General features: G+C 61.9%; 1 protein-coding gene across 2 annotated transcripts; it reads right to left on the reverse strand.

Annotated features, from left to right (window-relative positions):
• Positions 1-1,022: 1,022 nt before the first annotated feature.
• On the reverse strand, positions 1,023-14,390 carry DQX1 (DEAQ-box RNA dependent ATPase 1). Of its 2 annotated transcripts, XM_024195036.1 has the most exons (12): positions 14,215-14,390; positions 13,392-13,717; positions 11,332-11,525; positions 10,208-10,583; positions 9,773-10,018; positions 4,481-4,580; positions 3,957-4,115; positions 3,244-3,435; positions 2,842-2,967; positions 2,288-2,478; positions 1,930-2,120; positions 1,023-1,630 (listed from the first exon to the last, which is right to left on the reverse strand). In XM_024195036.1, exons 2-12 carry the CDS (start codon positions 13,680-13,682, stop codon positions 1,441-1,443), a joined length of 2,256 nt encoding a protein of 751 aa, XP_024050804.1. In that variant the 5' UTR covers positions 13,683-13,717; positions 14,215-14,390; the 3' UTR covers positions 1,023-1,440. The 2 variants fall into 2 exon arrangements, with proteins under 2 accessions (XP_024050804.1, XP_029768913.1); XM_029913053.1 differs by having other exon boundaries at positions 13,392-14,390.
• Between the last annotated feature and the right edge of the window lie 586 nt (positions 14,391-14,976).

The following is a 14,976-nucleotide window of genomic DNA, read 5'->3' on the forward strand; positions in this document are numbered from 1 at the left end:
GGGGCTCTGAACCAGATGGGATCACAGACGCACCGAGCAGCCCCTCACCCAGCTCTGCCCACCTGCATGCAGCCTGCAGGTGCTGGGTCCCACGCCCTGGGGAGGCTGCAGCCACCAGGACAGCCGGCACCCAGAGCTGGAGAAGAGGGAGGCAGGATTCCAGCAGCAGCCGACCCCATACTGCAGCCCCAACGGCCCTGGTTCATCTCTGCCCCCTCCGCCCTTGCTGGGGGCCAGCGCCCCCGTGACCCTGGGACAATTCACAAACTGTCCCCACACGCAGGGGAGACAGAGGCCAGCTGGCAGCTCCAGGCTTCTGGCTCCACCTTGGCCTGGAGCCCCAGGGGTGAGGGGACCGGGGCTAACGCTAGAGGGGAGCCCAGGCTGAAGTCCTGGCAATGTATCGCTGCTGGACGAGAGCCCGGCTGGAGGGTATGGGGTGGGCATCTGCTCCCCTCGCCTGGCTGAGCAGGGAGCCCCAGGGCTGAGGGTTACGAAGGGCACACTGCTGTTTCCGCTCTCACACGTCTACCCTTGTCCAGTGAAGGGAGCTGCTGCAGGAGGCCAGCCCCCACCCCCACCCCAAGACTAAGGTCAGGGGAGCTGAGGCAGGAGCCGGTATTCTGTAAGGAGCCATGTAATTCTCAGGCCATGAAGAGCGCTGTGAAGGGGGCTGGAGCAGGCCAAGGGAAAGCAACAGGTTTGTGGGGGGAGGTCCTGGGCGTGGATGTATTTACATTACAGGGCAGGCTGAGGGGGCAGGAGTGGTTCCAGGGGCGGGGAGGGGAGCTGGGCCCCGGGCCCCAGGCTCCCAGCTCCGAGCAGCGGGTACAGCACCTGGGTGAGTGGCCAGCAGGAAAGGCTGCACCCCCAGCACCCTGGGGACGAGGCCCAGGGCCTGCAGAGGTGGCCGGCTGGGCATGCTGCCAGGAAGGGGACGCAGCTCAGGGTCAAGCACTGAGCCCCACGGCCCCCTCTGCTGAACACCCCCCAGCTCGGAGCAACGGACACAAGGCTGGGAACAAAGGTCACAGAAAAGCTTTATACAGTCAGGCCATGGGCTGCCTCCCCCTGCTCCCCGGCCCATGTGTGGTGCCTGGCCCCACACCATGGAGTGTGTGGGGCAGGAAGATCTGTGGGGCAGAGAGGCTGTGCCCCATGGCAGAGCAGGCCCCTGGTAACACACCAGCAGGCAGGAGGGGGCCCTGAGAGCAGCTGGTGGCACCTGGGTGAGGCGGCTCAGAGAGAAGGCGGGGGGCAGCCCCCCCTGCACCATGAGCTGGGAGGTCCAGGAGCCCCACCGGAGCACCCCACAGGTACAGCAGCATGGGGGACTGGCGTGGCAGCACGGCCGAGGGGAAGGACCCCGTGCCCCCTCCTGGGGCTCCCTGTACCCCCCATTGTCACAGGAGGGGAGCTCAGCCAGCCCCTCGCTCCCACTCACTGGAGTGCGCACACATCCTTGTCCTTGTCCTCCCCCTCCACACCCCCTGCTCCGTCCAGCGCTGGCTCCAGCCGGCCCAGTGGCTCCGCAGCACCCAGCACCTTCTCCCTCAGCTCCATGAGCAGGTCGCGGCTCTCGCTGGGCGGCAGGTTACTCAGGTAGTACTGGGGTGCTAGCTCTACCAGCCTGCGGGGAGAGAGCAGATCAGCGCGGGGCAGCGCCAGGCCGGGCCCTCGCACCAGGGCCCGCTACACAAAGGGGCTGGGCAGGCAGGAGGGGGCAGCACCCAGGGACCAGGCTGGAGGGGCACAGAGAAGGCGCCAGGCCCTGCCCTGGGCCAGGTGTTACCCTGCCAGCATCTCCAGGTCCTGCCCTGCAGCCAGCCACTGACGAGGCTGGGGGCTCTCCCCCCAAGCCCCTCCCCAGCCATTCCCCCGCTGGGGGTCTCCGCTCCCCTCTCCCCCCCAGCATCCCCCCACCCTTACATCTGGGGCTGGATCTCAGATACCACGCTGAGACAGTTGTCCTGCGAGATGGTGAACTCGTGGTAGAGGACCCAGGGGGGTGGGCGGGGCAGGGGCCTCCGGACCACGTAGCAGCAGTGGGGGGGCAGGTGGGCCACATGCTTGTGCGTCAGCATCAGGTAGTTCCCGGAGCCGTCGATGTCCCGGGCCACCTGCGGGGAGCAGAGGGGTCAGTGGGGACAGACAAAGCGGGGCCTATGGCAGCCTGGGCAGTGCCCCCACCCCCTCTTCTCTCCCCACCCTGCACACACGTAGGGCCCCCCCAGGGCAGCCCCCTCCCCTTGCGCCACAAGGCCCCTCGTTCTGGGGGCTCCCCCACCTTGAGGAAGTAGCCAGAGATGAGCGCCCTCTTGAGGTTGAGCACGTTGTCGTCCGTGCCGAAGGCGGGGGGAGAGACGGGCAGCTCGATTCGCTGCATCACCTCCAGCAGCTCGGCCCGCACGACGCCCGCCAGCCGCAGCCCCGCGCCGCTCACCCCGTGCTGCCGGCACCAGCCCTCATCCAGCTCGTCTGCGGGAGAGGGGCGTCAGCTGGGGGCCCGGCCATCCCCCTCCATCAGGCTCTTGCCCCCGTCCTCTCCCCAGGGCCACGCCATCTCCCTTGCCCCCGTCTGCCATGCCCAGCCCTGCAGGGACGCCCCCACCACTCGCGGCTCGGGACAGCGGAGACCAGACCTATCGAGTGCCCGTAGCCTCTGGAACTGTGACCTGCCCCCGGAGCAGCTTGTCGCCCTGCCAGGGCAGGGCCCCAGCACAGCGGTGCCAGGGCATGGGGTACGGCCAGCCGGTGCAAGTGGTGGGTGATGCCAGGACGTGGGCAGCGGCAGATGCTGGGGAGATCCACCCCCCCACCCGCATGCAGAGCGGCACTCACGCTGCTGGAAGGCATTGAAGACATTGATGAGGGTGAAGTGGTCCCCGTCGGGGTGCAGCAGGGCCCGCCGGCGCACGGCCGCAGCCTCCTCGGAGCGCGCCACCGGGGTCACGAAGCAGGGCGAGGCTGGGGAGAAGCAGGCAGGAAAGAGTTACTCGAGTGCCCGGCAGGGCTCTCCCTGCGGCTGCCCCCACAGTCCCCAGCATAGCTGGGGGTGGCAGAGACCCACCCACGCCCTGGATCCCCAGGAGGCTGTGCGGCCTGCAGCCCGGCTCCCCGCAGCGCTGAGAACCTCTCTCAGCCGTAGAAAGGAAGGAGACAGACAGCACGGCCAGGCCCGACTCGGAGCCCTGGTGCTGCTCCCTCTCGCAGGGGACGCGGTGCCCGCGCCTGGCCCCCTACCCGTGAGCATGGCGGCCATGGTGAGCATCTCGTGGACGCAGTCGAACTCGCAGGAGGCGATGAGCGCCTTGGCCAGCTGGGGGTCCAGGGGGAACTCCGACATGATGATCCCCACTTCCGAGAGGTTCCCATCATCATCCAGCGCGGCCAGGTAATCCAGGTCCTCCAGGGCCTGCATCAGCGACTCGGGGGCTGGTTGGGGGGCAGGGAGTCAGCCGGGCAGCAGGGGAGGTGCCAATGCCGCATTCTCAGAGCCACCCCGGGGCCCCCCACAATGTGCCAAACTCCCTTCCCACAGGACTCATCCCCCTCCCCCACGCCAGGCCTGCCAGCTCCCTCCCCTCCCGGATGGGACCATCCTTCCGGGATGGAGGGGTGGCCGGAGGGCGGGGTTCCCCCGGATGCTCTGACCCTCCCCCTGCGCATGGCTGTCTCTCCTGCTGCCAGATCCCCTCAGCCCCAGCCCGTCAACCGCTCCTGCCCACGGCCGAGCTGTGGGTCCCCAGGCCCAGTCTCCCGTTGCAGTTTCCTGCCCATGTCCAGCCCCTCCCAGCTCAGTGTCTGCGGGGTGGGGCCAGCTGGGAATCTCATTAACAGGCCATTTACACCCCCCCCATTGTTAATGGGTCACCGAGAGCAGCCCCATGTTTTCCTCCCATCCCCCACCGTCCTGCAGACGCCCCTCACTCCCGACCCGCAGCCCCGGGCTGTACCTGGCCGGTCGAGGAAGTCGCACTGGCCCATGTCAGCGATGTCGAGTCTCTTGAGCAGCAGCACCAGACGGCTCAGGTTGGCCTCGCTCACGTGGGGGGCGGGGGCGGCCGGGAGGAACTGCTCATAGAAGGCTTCGGAGTAGAGGCGCAGACAGGTGCCTGCCAGATGACAGGGGAGCTGCCATGGGGGCGGGGCGCGAGCTGGACTGAGGGTGGGGTTGGCACTGGGGAAGAGGCACTGTGGGGGCGGAGCGGCAGCAAACTGGAGCCAAAGCTGCAGCCCAGCCAGCCAGCAAGCTAGCCCCACTAGATGCCCAGGCTGGTCCCCCAGCCTGGCACTGCCAGCCCCACGGCTTTGACAGCTCCCAGCGCGTCCCTAACACGTGCTGCCTGCGGCCCAGGCGCTCACCTGGGGGGGGCTGCCTGCGGCCCGGGCTCGGGCGCTCACCTGGGGGGGGTTGCCTGCGGCCCGGGCCCTCACGCGGGCGGGGGGGGGGGGGGCTGCCTGCGGCCCGGGCACTCACCTGGGGGGCTGCCTGCGGCCCGCTGCCTCCGTGACTCCGCCTGGCTCTTGCTGATGGGCCGCAGCACCTGGGACTCTGCGCGGATCCGGGGATTGTAAACCTGCGGGGACAAGGCGCTTTGAGGGGCAGGCCGGCCTGATGCTCCCTGGCCAGCCATGGGCTCTGCTCACCAGCCGGCGCTGGACTTGTGTTCCCCATTCCCCACCAGACGCAGAAATCAGCCCCCGCCCCCAGCGGGGCCTCCTGGCTGCTTGGAAAGGTTTGCTCTGCAAAGCTGCAGTACTACATCTCGCCAGCAGAGGTCCACGTCGGGCCAGCCACCCTAGGGAGATTTCTGGGACCGCAACCGGGCCCCCAGGCTGGTCAGGGCAGGAGTAAATGGGACTCTAGGGGGCACTGGCTCCGACCCCAGGGTTACCAACCCCAACATGACGTCATTCTCTTAAAATAGCCTATTAAAATCTCCCGGGTTGCTTTCAATGGTCACTGGGAGGTCGATGCCGATTCCGGGAGACGCCAGGCCAAACTTGGAGGGTTGGGAACCCTATCCGAGCCAGCCCCAGGGCGGGGCCGGCTGGCTCAGGGGAATGGGACGTGGGCCTTTCCTCTCTAGGGAACGCCGGCTCCAATCCAGCCGCGGGGCAGGGTACTGGGATATGGGGCCTTTTCTCTCTAGGTGCAAAGGCTGCAGTTCAGAGGAGACATCCGGACAGATGTCTGTGTGGTGCTGGGGAGGAGCTGGTGGTCGTGGTACATGTAGGTGTCAGTGACATGGGGAAGGGTAGGGGAGAGGTCCTGGATGCCAAATTTAGGCTGCTAGGTAAAAGACTGACGTCCAGGACCTCCACAGTAGCGTTCTCTGAGATGCTCCCAGTTCCACACACAGGGCCAGCTAGACAGGCAGAACTGCGTGGTTGAGACAATAGCGTTCAGGTTCATTAGAAACTGGGGAACCTTTGGGGAAGGAGGGGCCGACATGGGGGGGGGGGGGAGGATGGGCTCCACCTCAACCAAACCGGACCCAGACTTCTGGCACGTCACATTGAAAAGGTCATAGGGGATTTTTGAAACTAACAGCTGGGGAAAGGCGACAGGTGCGGAGGACATGGCTTGCACAGAGGCATCCCGTGGGGTGAATTCATTAGAGGGGGATTTTAGATCCTAGTACAGAGGACAGGAAAAATTGGTAAAATACAGGTAGGCGCTCGGGAGGACCAGTCAAATGCAAGAGTCCCATTTAGTGAAACACATGAAGGACTGTGACTGAATACGGTGCTTAGACAGAATAGCCAGAGACGTGACTGCTGAGCTGGGGAAGCCGAGTGCCTGGGATTACATGAGGACACGGATGGAACAGGCATCGCGGAAAGTTGGAGAAATGGGGATAATCGGTGGGGCAGGTAATACCGGGGTACAAATGAGAGGTGGGGGAGGGGCACTCTACGTGACAGAAAGCAAAGAGTCAAATAGAGTAAAAATCTTAAATGAATCAAACTGTCCCATAGACTCTCTGTGGCTAGAAATCCCCTGCTTGACCAATAAGAACGCAGCAGGAGGGATGTACTACCGACTGCCTGACCAGGCCATCGTGAAATGCTCGGGGTGAGTAGAGAGGTTACACACAGGTCGAAAACACAACAAAGGCGGATTTCAACTCTCTCCATATTAACTGGATACATGTCACCTCAGGACGCAGAGATAAAGTTTCTAGACGCAAATGACTGTTTCTTGGAGCAGCTAGTCCTGGAACCCTCAAGGGGAGAGAATTCCTGATTTAGTCCTAAGCAGTGCACAGGAGCTGGTCCAAGAAGTGAATCTAGCTGAACTGCTCACTAATAGTGACCAAAACAACATCAATTTAGCATCCGTGTAGGAGGGAAAATACCAGAGAAGCTCACCGCAGTGACATTCAATTTCAAAAAGGGGAACGGCACAAACAGGAGGCGGCTAGTTAAATGGAAATGAAAAGGAACAGTCACAAGAGGGAAACGCCTGCAAGCTGCATGGAAACTATTTTAAAAACACTATAATAGAGGCTCAAATTAAATGTATAAACAACAAACAGTAAGAGGACCAAAACAATGCCACAGAGTGAGAGGTGGCTAGAGGCCAACGGGCACCCTTTCACAGGTTAAATCCCTGCGGAGAACAGAAAGGAGCATGAACTCGGGCAAGTCAAGCGTAAGGCTACGGCTACACGGCGCTGCTGTAAGCTCGCGAACGTAGCCGCTCTAAGCGGATAGGAGGGAGCTCTCCTGTCAGCGTAGCTATTCCAGCCCCGCGAGCAGCGGTAGTGACGTTGGCAGGAGAAGCTCACCCGCCTCCATAAGCACTGGTGCGGACAGCGCTAGGTAGGGGTGACTTACGTCACTCAGGGGGTGGCTTATTCACACCCTTGAGCAACATAAGTTATGACAGCCTAAAAGTATCACTAGGCAGCCAATAAATAAAATGTGAAGAGCAACTAGCGAGAGGGACAAAAACTAACGGCAAAGATTTTTTTAAGAATGTCAGAAGCAGGAAGGCTGCCAAACCACCAGTGGGGCCACTGAACGATTAAGGTGCTAAAGAAGCACTCAAGGAAGATAAGGCCATTGTGGAGAAACTAAATGAATTCTTTTCTTCAGCTTTCATGGATGAGGATGTGAGGGAGATTCCCAAACCTGAGCCATTCTTTTTAGATGACAAATCTGAGGAATTGTCCCAGATTGAGGTATCGTTAGAGGTGGTTCTGGAACAAATTGATAAACTAAACAGTAATAAGTCACCAGGGCCAGGAAGGTCGAAGCTGTATAGACTTCTTGCGCTGGAGACAGTCTGCTCACAGAGGGGCGGCTCCCGCAGAGTCCTGGCTGGCTTCATATGGAGTAGTTCCAGAGCATCGCCCTGGTGACTCCGTGACACAAGATCCCTCACCAAAGGCTCTTAAACAAAGTAAGCTGCCATGGGATAAGAGGGAAGGTCCTCTCATGGATTGGTAAGTGGTTAAAAGATAGGAAACAAAGGCTAGGAATAAATTGTGTTCAGCATATTCACAAATGATCTGGAGAAAGGGGTAAACAGTGAGGTGGCAAAATGTGCAGATGATACAAAACTACTCAAGATAGTTAAGTCCAAAGCAGACTGCGAAGAGCTACAAAAGAATCTCACAAAACTGGGTGACTGGGCAACGAAATGGCAGATGAAATTGAAGGTCGATATATGCAAATTATTGCACACTGGACAACATAATCCCAACTATACATATAAATTAGCTGTTACCACTCAAGAAAGAGATCTTGGAGTCATGGATACTTCTCTGAAAACATCCACTCCATGTGCAGCGGCAGTCAAAAAAGCAAACAGAATGTTGGGAATCATTAAGAAAGGGATCGATAAGACGACAGAAAATATCATATGGCCTCTATAAATCCATGGTACGCCCACATCTTGAATACTGCGTGCAGATCTGGTTGCCCCATCTCTAAAAAGATATATTGGAATTGGAAAAGGTTCAAAAAAGGGCAACACAAATGATTAGGGGTATGGAATAACTTCCATATGAGAGATTAATAAGACTGGGATTTGTCAGCTTGGAAAAGAGACGACTAAGGGGGGATATGACTGAGGTCTATAAAATCATGACTGGTGTGGAGAAAGTTAATAAGGAAATGTTATTTACTCCTTCTCTAACACAAGAACTAGGGGTCAGCAAGTTTAACACACACAAAAGGAAGTATTTCTTCATACAGCGCACAGTCAACCTGTGGAACTCCTTGCCAGAGGATGTTGAAGGCCAAAACTGTAACTGTGTTCTAAAAGAATAAGAGAAGTTCATGGAGGATGGGTCCATCAATGGCTATTAGACAAGATGGTCAGCAACAAAACCCTAGGCTCTGGGAATGGGCGACAGGTGCTGGATCACTTGATTCCCTGTTCTGTTCATTCTCTCTAGGGCATCTGGCACTGGCCACTGTCGGCAGACAGGACACTGGGCTGGATGGACCTTTGGTCTGACCCAGTCTGGCGGTTGTTGTGTGTCCGTCGACAGCTGCTGCACAGGCTGCTCTCCTGTGCAACAGGCAGGGGTCCGGCCCTGCCTCATCACACCATTAATACAAGCTCCCAGCCTTTCAGGGGCAAGAGACAGGATACTGACTGACGGAAAGGAGCGGGGCTTATTTGTAGGGCCTACGAAATTCTCGGCCATGAAAAATGTGTCATGGACAGAGAAATCTGGTCTCCCTCTGAAATCTGGTCTTTTGTGTGCTTTAACCCTATACTATACAGATTTCACAGAGGGAGACCAGCGTTTCTCAAATTGGGGGTCCTGACCCAAGAGGGAGTTGCAGGGGGGTCACAAGGTTATTTCGGGGCAGGGGGTCATGGTATTGCCAACCCTTAACTTCTGTGCTGCCTTCAGAGCTGGGCGGCTGGAGAGCGGTGGCTGTTGGCCAGGCGCCCAGCTCTGAAGGGACTAAGGCTGCACCCCACCAGTAGCAGCAGAGAGGTAAGAGTGGCAATACCACACCATGCCACCCTCACTTCTGCACTGGTGCTGGCAGCGACTCTGCCTTCAGACCTGGGCTCCCAACCAACAGCCGCCGCTCTCCAGCTGCCCAGCTCTGAAGGCAGCGCCGTTGCCAGCAGCAGCGCAGAAGTAAGGGTAGCAAGTACCGCACGCCTCACTACAATAACCTTAGAGACTAACAAATTTTCCCTCCCTTGATATTCACCCCTTCTTGTCAACTGTTGAGAATAGGCCACTTCCACCTTAATTGAATTGGCTCGTTAGCACTGACCCCCCACTTGTAAGGCAACTCCCATCTTTTCATGTGCTATAATATATATTCTGCTTACTGTATTTTTCACTCCATGCATCTGATGAAGTGGGTTCTAGCCCACGAAAGCTTCTGCCCAAATAAATTGGTTAGTCTCGAAGGTGCCACAAGGACTCCTCGTTGTTTTTGCTGATACAGACTAACACGGCTACCCCCTCTGAAACCTGTTATAATAACCTTGCGACCCTTCCCCCCACCACACACACCCACACCCACCTCCTTTATGGATCAGGACCCCTACTATTACAACACCATGATTTAAATAGCTGAAATCATGAAATTTACCATTTTAAAAATCCTATGACCATGAAATTGACCAAAATGGACCCTGAATTTGGTAGGGCCCTACTTATTGTCACGTGGACATTGGCGGGAGGGGAAGTGCTGCCCAAGGAGTTGTGCAGAGCTGGCTTTGAGCAGGGCCACGCCTGCCCTGGGCCAGGCTGAGCCAGGCACCCCGCTCCGTACTCACGCTGCGCAGCTCCAGCCCCGTGTCGATGACGTAGCGCACAGTCCCCAGGGAGAAGGACGAATCTGCGAGCCAGTGGGTGACGATCACACGCCGGCCCTGGGGCCTGCTGCACTGCTCCGGCACCTCATAGACCTTCTGGGCTGCCCGCCCCACCCCCGGGTGCAGAGGTAGGGCCAGCAGCGGCCCCAGCCCGGGGTTTAGGGCCACAGCCTCGGTGCGGATGGCCTCGCAGCACTCGCTGATCTCCTGCCGGGAGGGGAGCAGGCGCCGTTAGTGACAGGACACCCCCTTTGCTGCAAGGGGGGTGGGAGCAGCCCCCTGCTCCTCATGCCCCCAGGACCACCCCCCAAAGCGAGTCCCAGCACCCCCTTCCCTCTTCCCTTCTCCCGCAAGCACCCCGCCAGAGATTGGTCCCAGCAGCCCCCCAGTCTCCACCTGCTCACTGGCCAGGAAGAGCAGCACATCGCCGGGTTCCTGGTGCCGGTGAATGTCCAACACCGCCTGGCACGCGGCCGAGACGTGGCCCCGAGCCGGTGGATCCCTGTACATCAGCTGGCCGGGCGGGCTGGGTCCGGGTACCCGCACCACGGGAGGGTCCCCGCAGAAGGCCCGCAGCCGCTCCTCCAGGGCCGGCACTGTCACCACCACCACCTTGAGCTCCGGGCGCTGGCGCAGCACATCCTTCAGCAGCCCGAGCAGCACGTCTGTGGGCACCGTGCGCTCCTGCACCTCGTCCAGCACAACGACCCCGTACTGGCGCAGCAGAGGGTCCGACATCATCTCTCGCAGCAGCATCTCATCCGAGCAGAATCTGTCAGCACCAAGCACCAGGGTCAGAGGCAGCCCGGGGAAGGGGGAGCCCAGAGCTGGGACGGCAGGGGCTGCAGGTTGGGATTGAGGGGCACTGGCAGAGCTGTGGGGGGGAGGGAGACTTGGAGGGGATTTGGGAGGGCCCCCTCCCCCACTCTCAGCAGGGAACCGTGCCCTTGTCCTCTGAGCTGAGAGGTGTCAGGACCAACCCAAGAGAGCCCCGGGCACAGGTGCCCGCCTTAACCCCTTCACTGCCAGAGCCCCCACCTGATGCCCACAGCCTGACCCTTGCAGTGCGGCCTCCTCCTCACCCCTCTAATCCTGGAGCCCTTCCTTAAACAGGATCCCGGCTGGACCCCGCCCTGCCCGAGAGGGGTGTCTCCAGCCCCGACGCAGAGCCTGGCCCAGGCCCGGCCCGGCTCCCCAGCCGCTAGCGGCCCAGCTCTGGTCTGTCTCGTCCCAGCATGGAGCGCCAGGTTCCTGCACGGGGGAGCCTGGGCCAGAGCTGGCCTCCGCCTCTCCCCAGGAAGGAGGCTGGTGGAGTGGCCTGGCTGCCTGCCGCTGAGCCCTGGACTCCGGCTCCGCCCTCGTGTGCCCTGGCTCCGGGCTGAGCCCCCGACAAGCCCAGCGGGGGCGGATCAGGCACCGCGCGGCTAGCAAGCGAGAGGGAGCCTGGATCGGGGAGGGAGGGGCAGCCCCAGTCCCACAAGCAGGTCTCAGTGCCCTATGGGCGCAGCTCCCAGCCTCACCTGAGCAGGGTCTCTGGGGTGCAGCAGTCCTCGTGGGGGACGCAGTAGCCAACCTCGTGGCCCAGGTTCAGGTCCATCTCGTCAGCCACGCACAGCGAGAGGCTGAGGGCGGCCAGGCCGTGGGGCTGGCTACAGGCCACCAGGCCATGTGTGAACTGCTGGGAGAGGGCGTACTCTGCACACCACTGGGGGATCTGCAAGAAGGAGAGTGGGGCAAGGGGCATAGGTCACCCCATGTGGGCACAACGGCCTGGCCCCCCGGCCCAGAGCCGCCCGTGTGACATGCTGTGGGTGCCCACACGGCCTGCCAGGGGCAGAACCAATCCATCCGGCTGGCAGGGGGCCAGATCCCAGCAGAGCTGCCTCACCCAGACACTGAGGCGGGCACAGGCACCGTAAACAATCCCAGGCACCCCACATGCTCCTGGGCACAGAGGTTGGCAGCAGGCGGCTGGCACCCAGCTATGCCATCCATGCGGAGTTCAGCCAAGCCCCAGGGCTCCCTTCCTGACAGCTCAGCAGGTGCTAGTCCCCTCCACCCTGCCACCCCCACGCAGCTGTGGGCCCTTCAGCCAAGGGGCAAAGTCTTCCAAGATTCGGGGGCAGCTGATTGCGAACCTGGAGGGGCCCATGCTCCCTGCAGCAGCCCATGGGCCCCCGGGGCAAAGCAGGGGGCAGAAATCTAGGGTACAGATGAGAGGGCAGCCCAGTGGAGCTTGAGTGACAGTCGCTGCGGTGCAGCGGGGCTGCCCTGCTCCACGGGGGGCTCTACTGGCTGCGCAGAGCTGAGACCGCAGTCACGGGGCCGATACCAATCACACAGATAAGGGAAGCGCCCGGGCCCCTCCAAACGCCTCTCATGCGCCCCTTCGGCCCGACCTGCCTGCAGGCACAGCTCTGCTCCTGGGGGCTGCAGCTGGCCCCAGGCAGAGACCTGCTCCCTTACAGAGCCACCCCCTGCCCATCCTCCACACCAGCCAGGCTCCAGCTTCCGCTGCTGGGAAGCCTGGGCATCCCCTGGGCACGCACCAGGAGAGGTAGCCTCCTAGGAGGCTCCCGCCTCCGTCTCCAGGCCCATGGCCTGGCTGGGGCCTACAGCGGAGCAGAGCTCCACAGACACACGCTGCTTGAAAACAAACCCTCCCCCAGGTCAAAGTCCTGACTGTAGTGTCTCTAGCGTCCCTGCCAAGGCTGCTGGGGTGGAAGAGACACGCACAAGGGGCAGAGGGCCAAGGAGCCCAGCTGTCTGCAGGCTCTGCAGCTTGGAGGGTTGGCACCGAGGCTGCTGGTTGTCTCTCTGTCTGTCCTGCTGCGTGAGAGCGCTGTCTGGGGCAGGGGTGTGTCTTTAATGCCAGGATAGCAGCCAGAGAAGTGGGTCCCAACTGGGCTGCTCGGTGCACCAGCATCGCAGAACAAGTCAGGGTGTCTGAGGCCCTCTTCCGGGTTCACCCACCCCTCTCAGGAGTCCCTGGCCACCCGCCAGCGGCTCACTCCATAGGGCACGACTTGCCCTGCAGCTCACAGCGCAGACCCAGCTGACTCCCAGCCCACGCCGTGCACAACTGAAAGCCAATTCCCAGGGCGTCCGACGGAGAGCCCGACCTCCCGTCACCCTGACCTCCCCACGTGCTGCCCCGAGGGGGCTTCGCAAACAGACAGGAGCCGCAGTCGGGCGTACAATGGACCCTGCCTCAGAGGTTAAATGAGGAGTCACTGGCCCCTCTCCCACGGCACCTGTAGCCATAGCACCCTAGACTACGGGACGCAGCCACTGCCAGCAGCAGCTGCCAAGCCATTTCGCTCTGTGATCCTGTCCCCACGAGAACCGCCGGACACCAGGGGCCGTGTACTCAAAGGAGCCCAGGACGTGTCTCACCGGCAAGTCAGCAGCACAGGGCCCCCAACGGAGCTCCCCACTCCCTGCAGCACCGCGCTGCCTGTGAGGGGGCAGCCCCCCACCCTCTCCTTGCAGCACCGGCTGCTCCCCAAGCCCTGGTATGTGTTCTTTCCGGACAGGGCACTCCTGCCCTGGCTACGCCCTCCCCATGCTCCCCTCGCACCTGGGTGCTCTTGCCGGTCCCGGGCCCCCCAGACACCAGGACGATGCCGCTGCTGCTCTCCAGGTGCTCCATGAAGCTGTACTTGGTGGCCCAAACAGGCAGGTCTCGCCGCCGCTGCAACAGCTCATAGTAGCGGGAGGAAAATGGCAGCCCATCGTATGGGTTCACCTCCAGGTCCCCCTCACAGTCCAGGGCCAAGCCTTCACCCTCCTCCTCCTCCTCCTCTTCATCCAGCAGGGAGCCAAGGCCATTCGGCCGCAGCGGGTAGATGAGGCCATTGCTGGCCTCCATGGCGGCGAGGCTGCGGGGCAGACGGAGCCGGGGACCTGCAAGGGAAAAGGGCAGGGTCGGAGCAGCCACTGGGCCCTAGGGGAGAAACTAGTTAGAGTGGGGAGACACCCCATCCCCACTGCTCCAGGATCCGTGGCCCTGCTCCACTCCCACCAGTCTGGACTGAAAAACTGTCAGGGACGGAGAATCCACCTCGGCCCCTGGGTACGGTTCCCGTGGTTAATTCCCATCACCTTTAACAGCGTGCCCCTAACTGCCAGTCTGAATTCATCTTACTTCAACTTCCAGCCACTGCCCCGTGTTTGACCTTCCTCTGCTGGACTGAGCAGCCCATCAGTAAACGTCTGTTCCCCAGGCAGGTACCAAGTCACCCCTGAACCGCCTCTGTGTTACGCTGAACAGATCGAGCCCCCCGAGTCTCTCTCTACAAGGCAGGTTTTCTATTCCCGGCTCTTCTCTGACCCGCTCCAGTTTATCAGGAGCCTGAGCGGTGGGCACCAGACCGGGGCACCGGATACAGAGAGAAAGTCACCTCTGCTGCTACGCCCGTTTGCGTGTCCTAGGGTCACATTTGTTCTTTTGGTCAAAGCTCAAGCGGTTCCCCGAGTGAGTCATGGCCCCCCCCCGTCGCACTGACACCAGGCGTTTGCTTGCGCCCGGTTTCCCAGGAGATCCAAGTGACGGAATCATCCCGGGGAACAACCTGCAAATCAGCCCCCCCCAGCGGGTCTGTGCCCCCCCCCGCAGCGGGTCTGTGCCCAGCCCCCCGGCAGGCTCGGGGCCGGGACTCCCACCGCCCCAAGGAGCAGGGTTCGTGGCCGGGAGCCCGGGCACCGCCCAGGTCTCCAGGAAGAGCAGCCGGGAGCGCCGGGGGTGGGTGTGTCACACACCGCCCTGCTCACCTGGGCGTGCGCAGCCTGGAGACCGGCCAAGGCAGCCGGCACCGCCCGGGCTGCGGGACGAACCGCCGGGGCCCGGACCCTTTTCACCCCCCCGGGGCAGGACACAGCCCCACCCCCACCCCATGGCAGGGACCCGGGGGGGGGTAACGGGACCCAGGCCGCGGCCAAGCGCGGGGAGGGGCCGCAGGAGACACCCCCCCCACGCGCTGCCCCGCAGCCCCGGCCCCGCGGAACCCAGGCGTCCGGGGAACCGGTCCGACGGGATGCGGCATCCGCCCCGCCCCGCCCTCGGGAGCCGTGAACGCCACCCCGCCGTGCCCGGCCCCGGCCCCGCCCCCGCCACGCAGCAGCTGCGCCCCGGGGGCGGCGGGGGAGCCCGGGAGGGGGCCCCC

Source organism: Terrapene carolina, unplaced genomic scaffold (genome assembly GCF_002925995.2).
Source record: "Terrapene carolina triunguis isolate 2854851 unplaced genomic scaffold, T_m_triunguis-2.0 Scaffold431, whole genome shotgun sequence".
Classification (NCBI taxonomy): Eukaryota; Metazoa; Chordata; order Testudines; family Emydidae; genus Terrapene; species Terrapene triunguis.

Bases quoted from the DNA above. Each gene is read 5' to 3' on its own strand.
- DQX1 (XM_024195036.1), bottom strand. From the start codon at position 13,682: ATGGAGGCCAGCAATGGCCTCATCTACCCGCTGCGGCCGAATGGCCTT. The intron at 2,479-2,841 runs GTGAGTGCCGCT...CCTCTCCCGCAG, and splicing joins CTTCAATGCCTTCCAGCAGC to ACGAGCTGGATGAGGGCTGG. The intron at 2,121-2,287 runs GTGGGGGAGCCC...TGCTCCCCGCAG, and splicing joins TCTCTGGCTACTTCCTCAAG to GTGGCCCGGGACATCGACGG.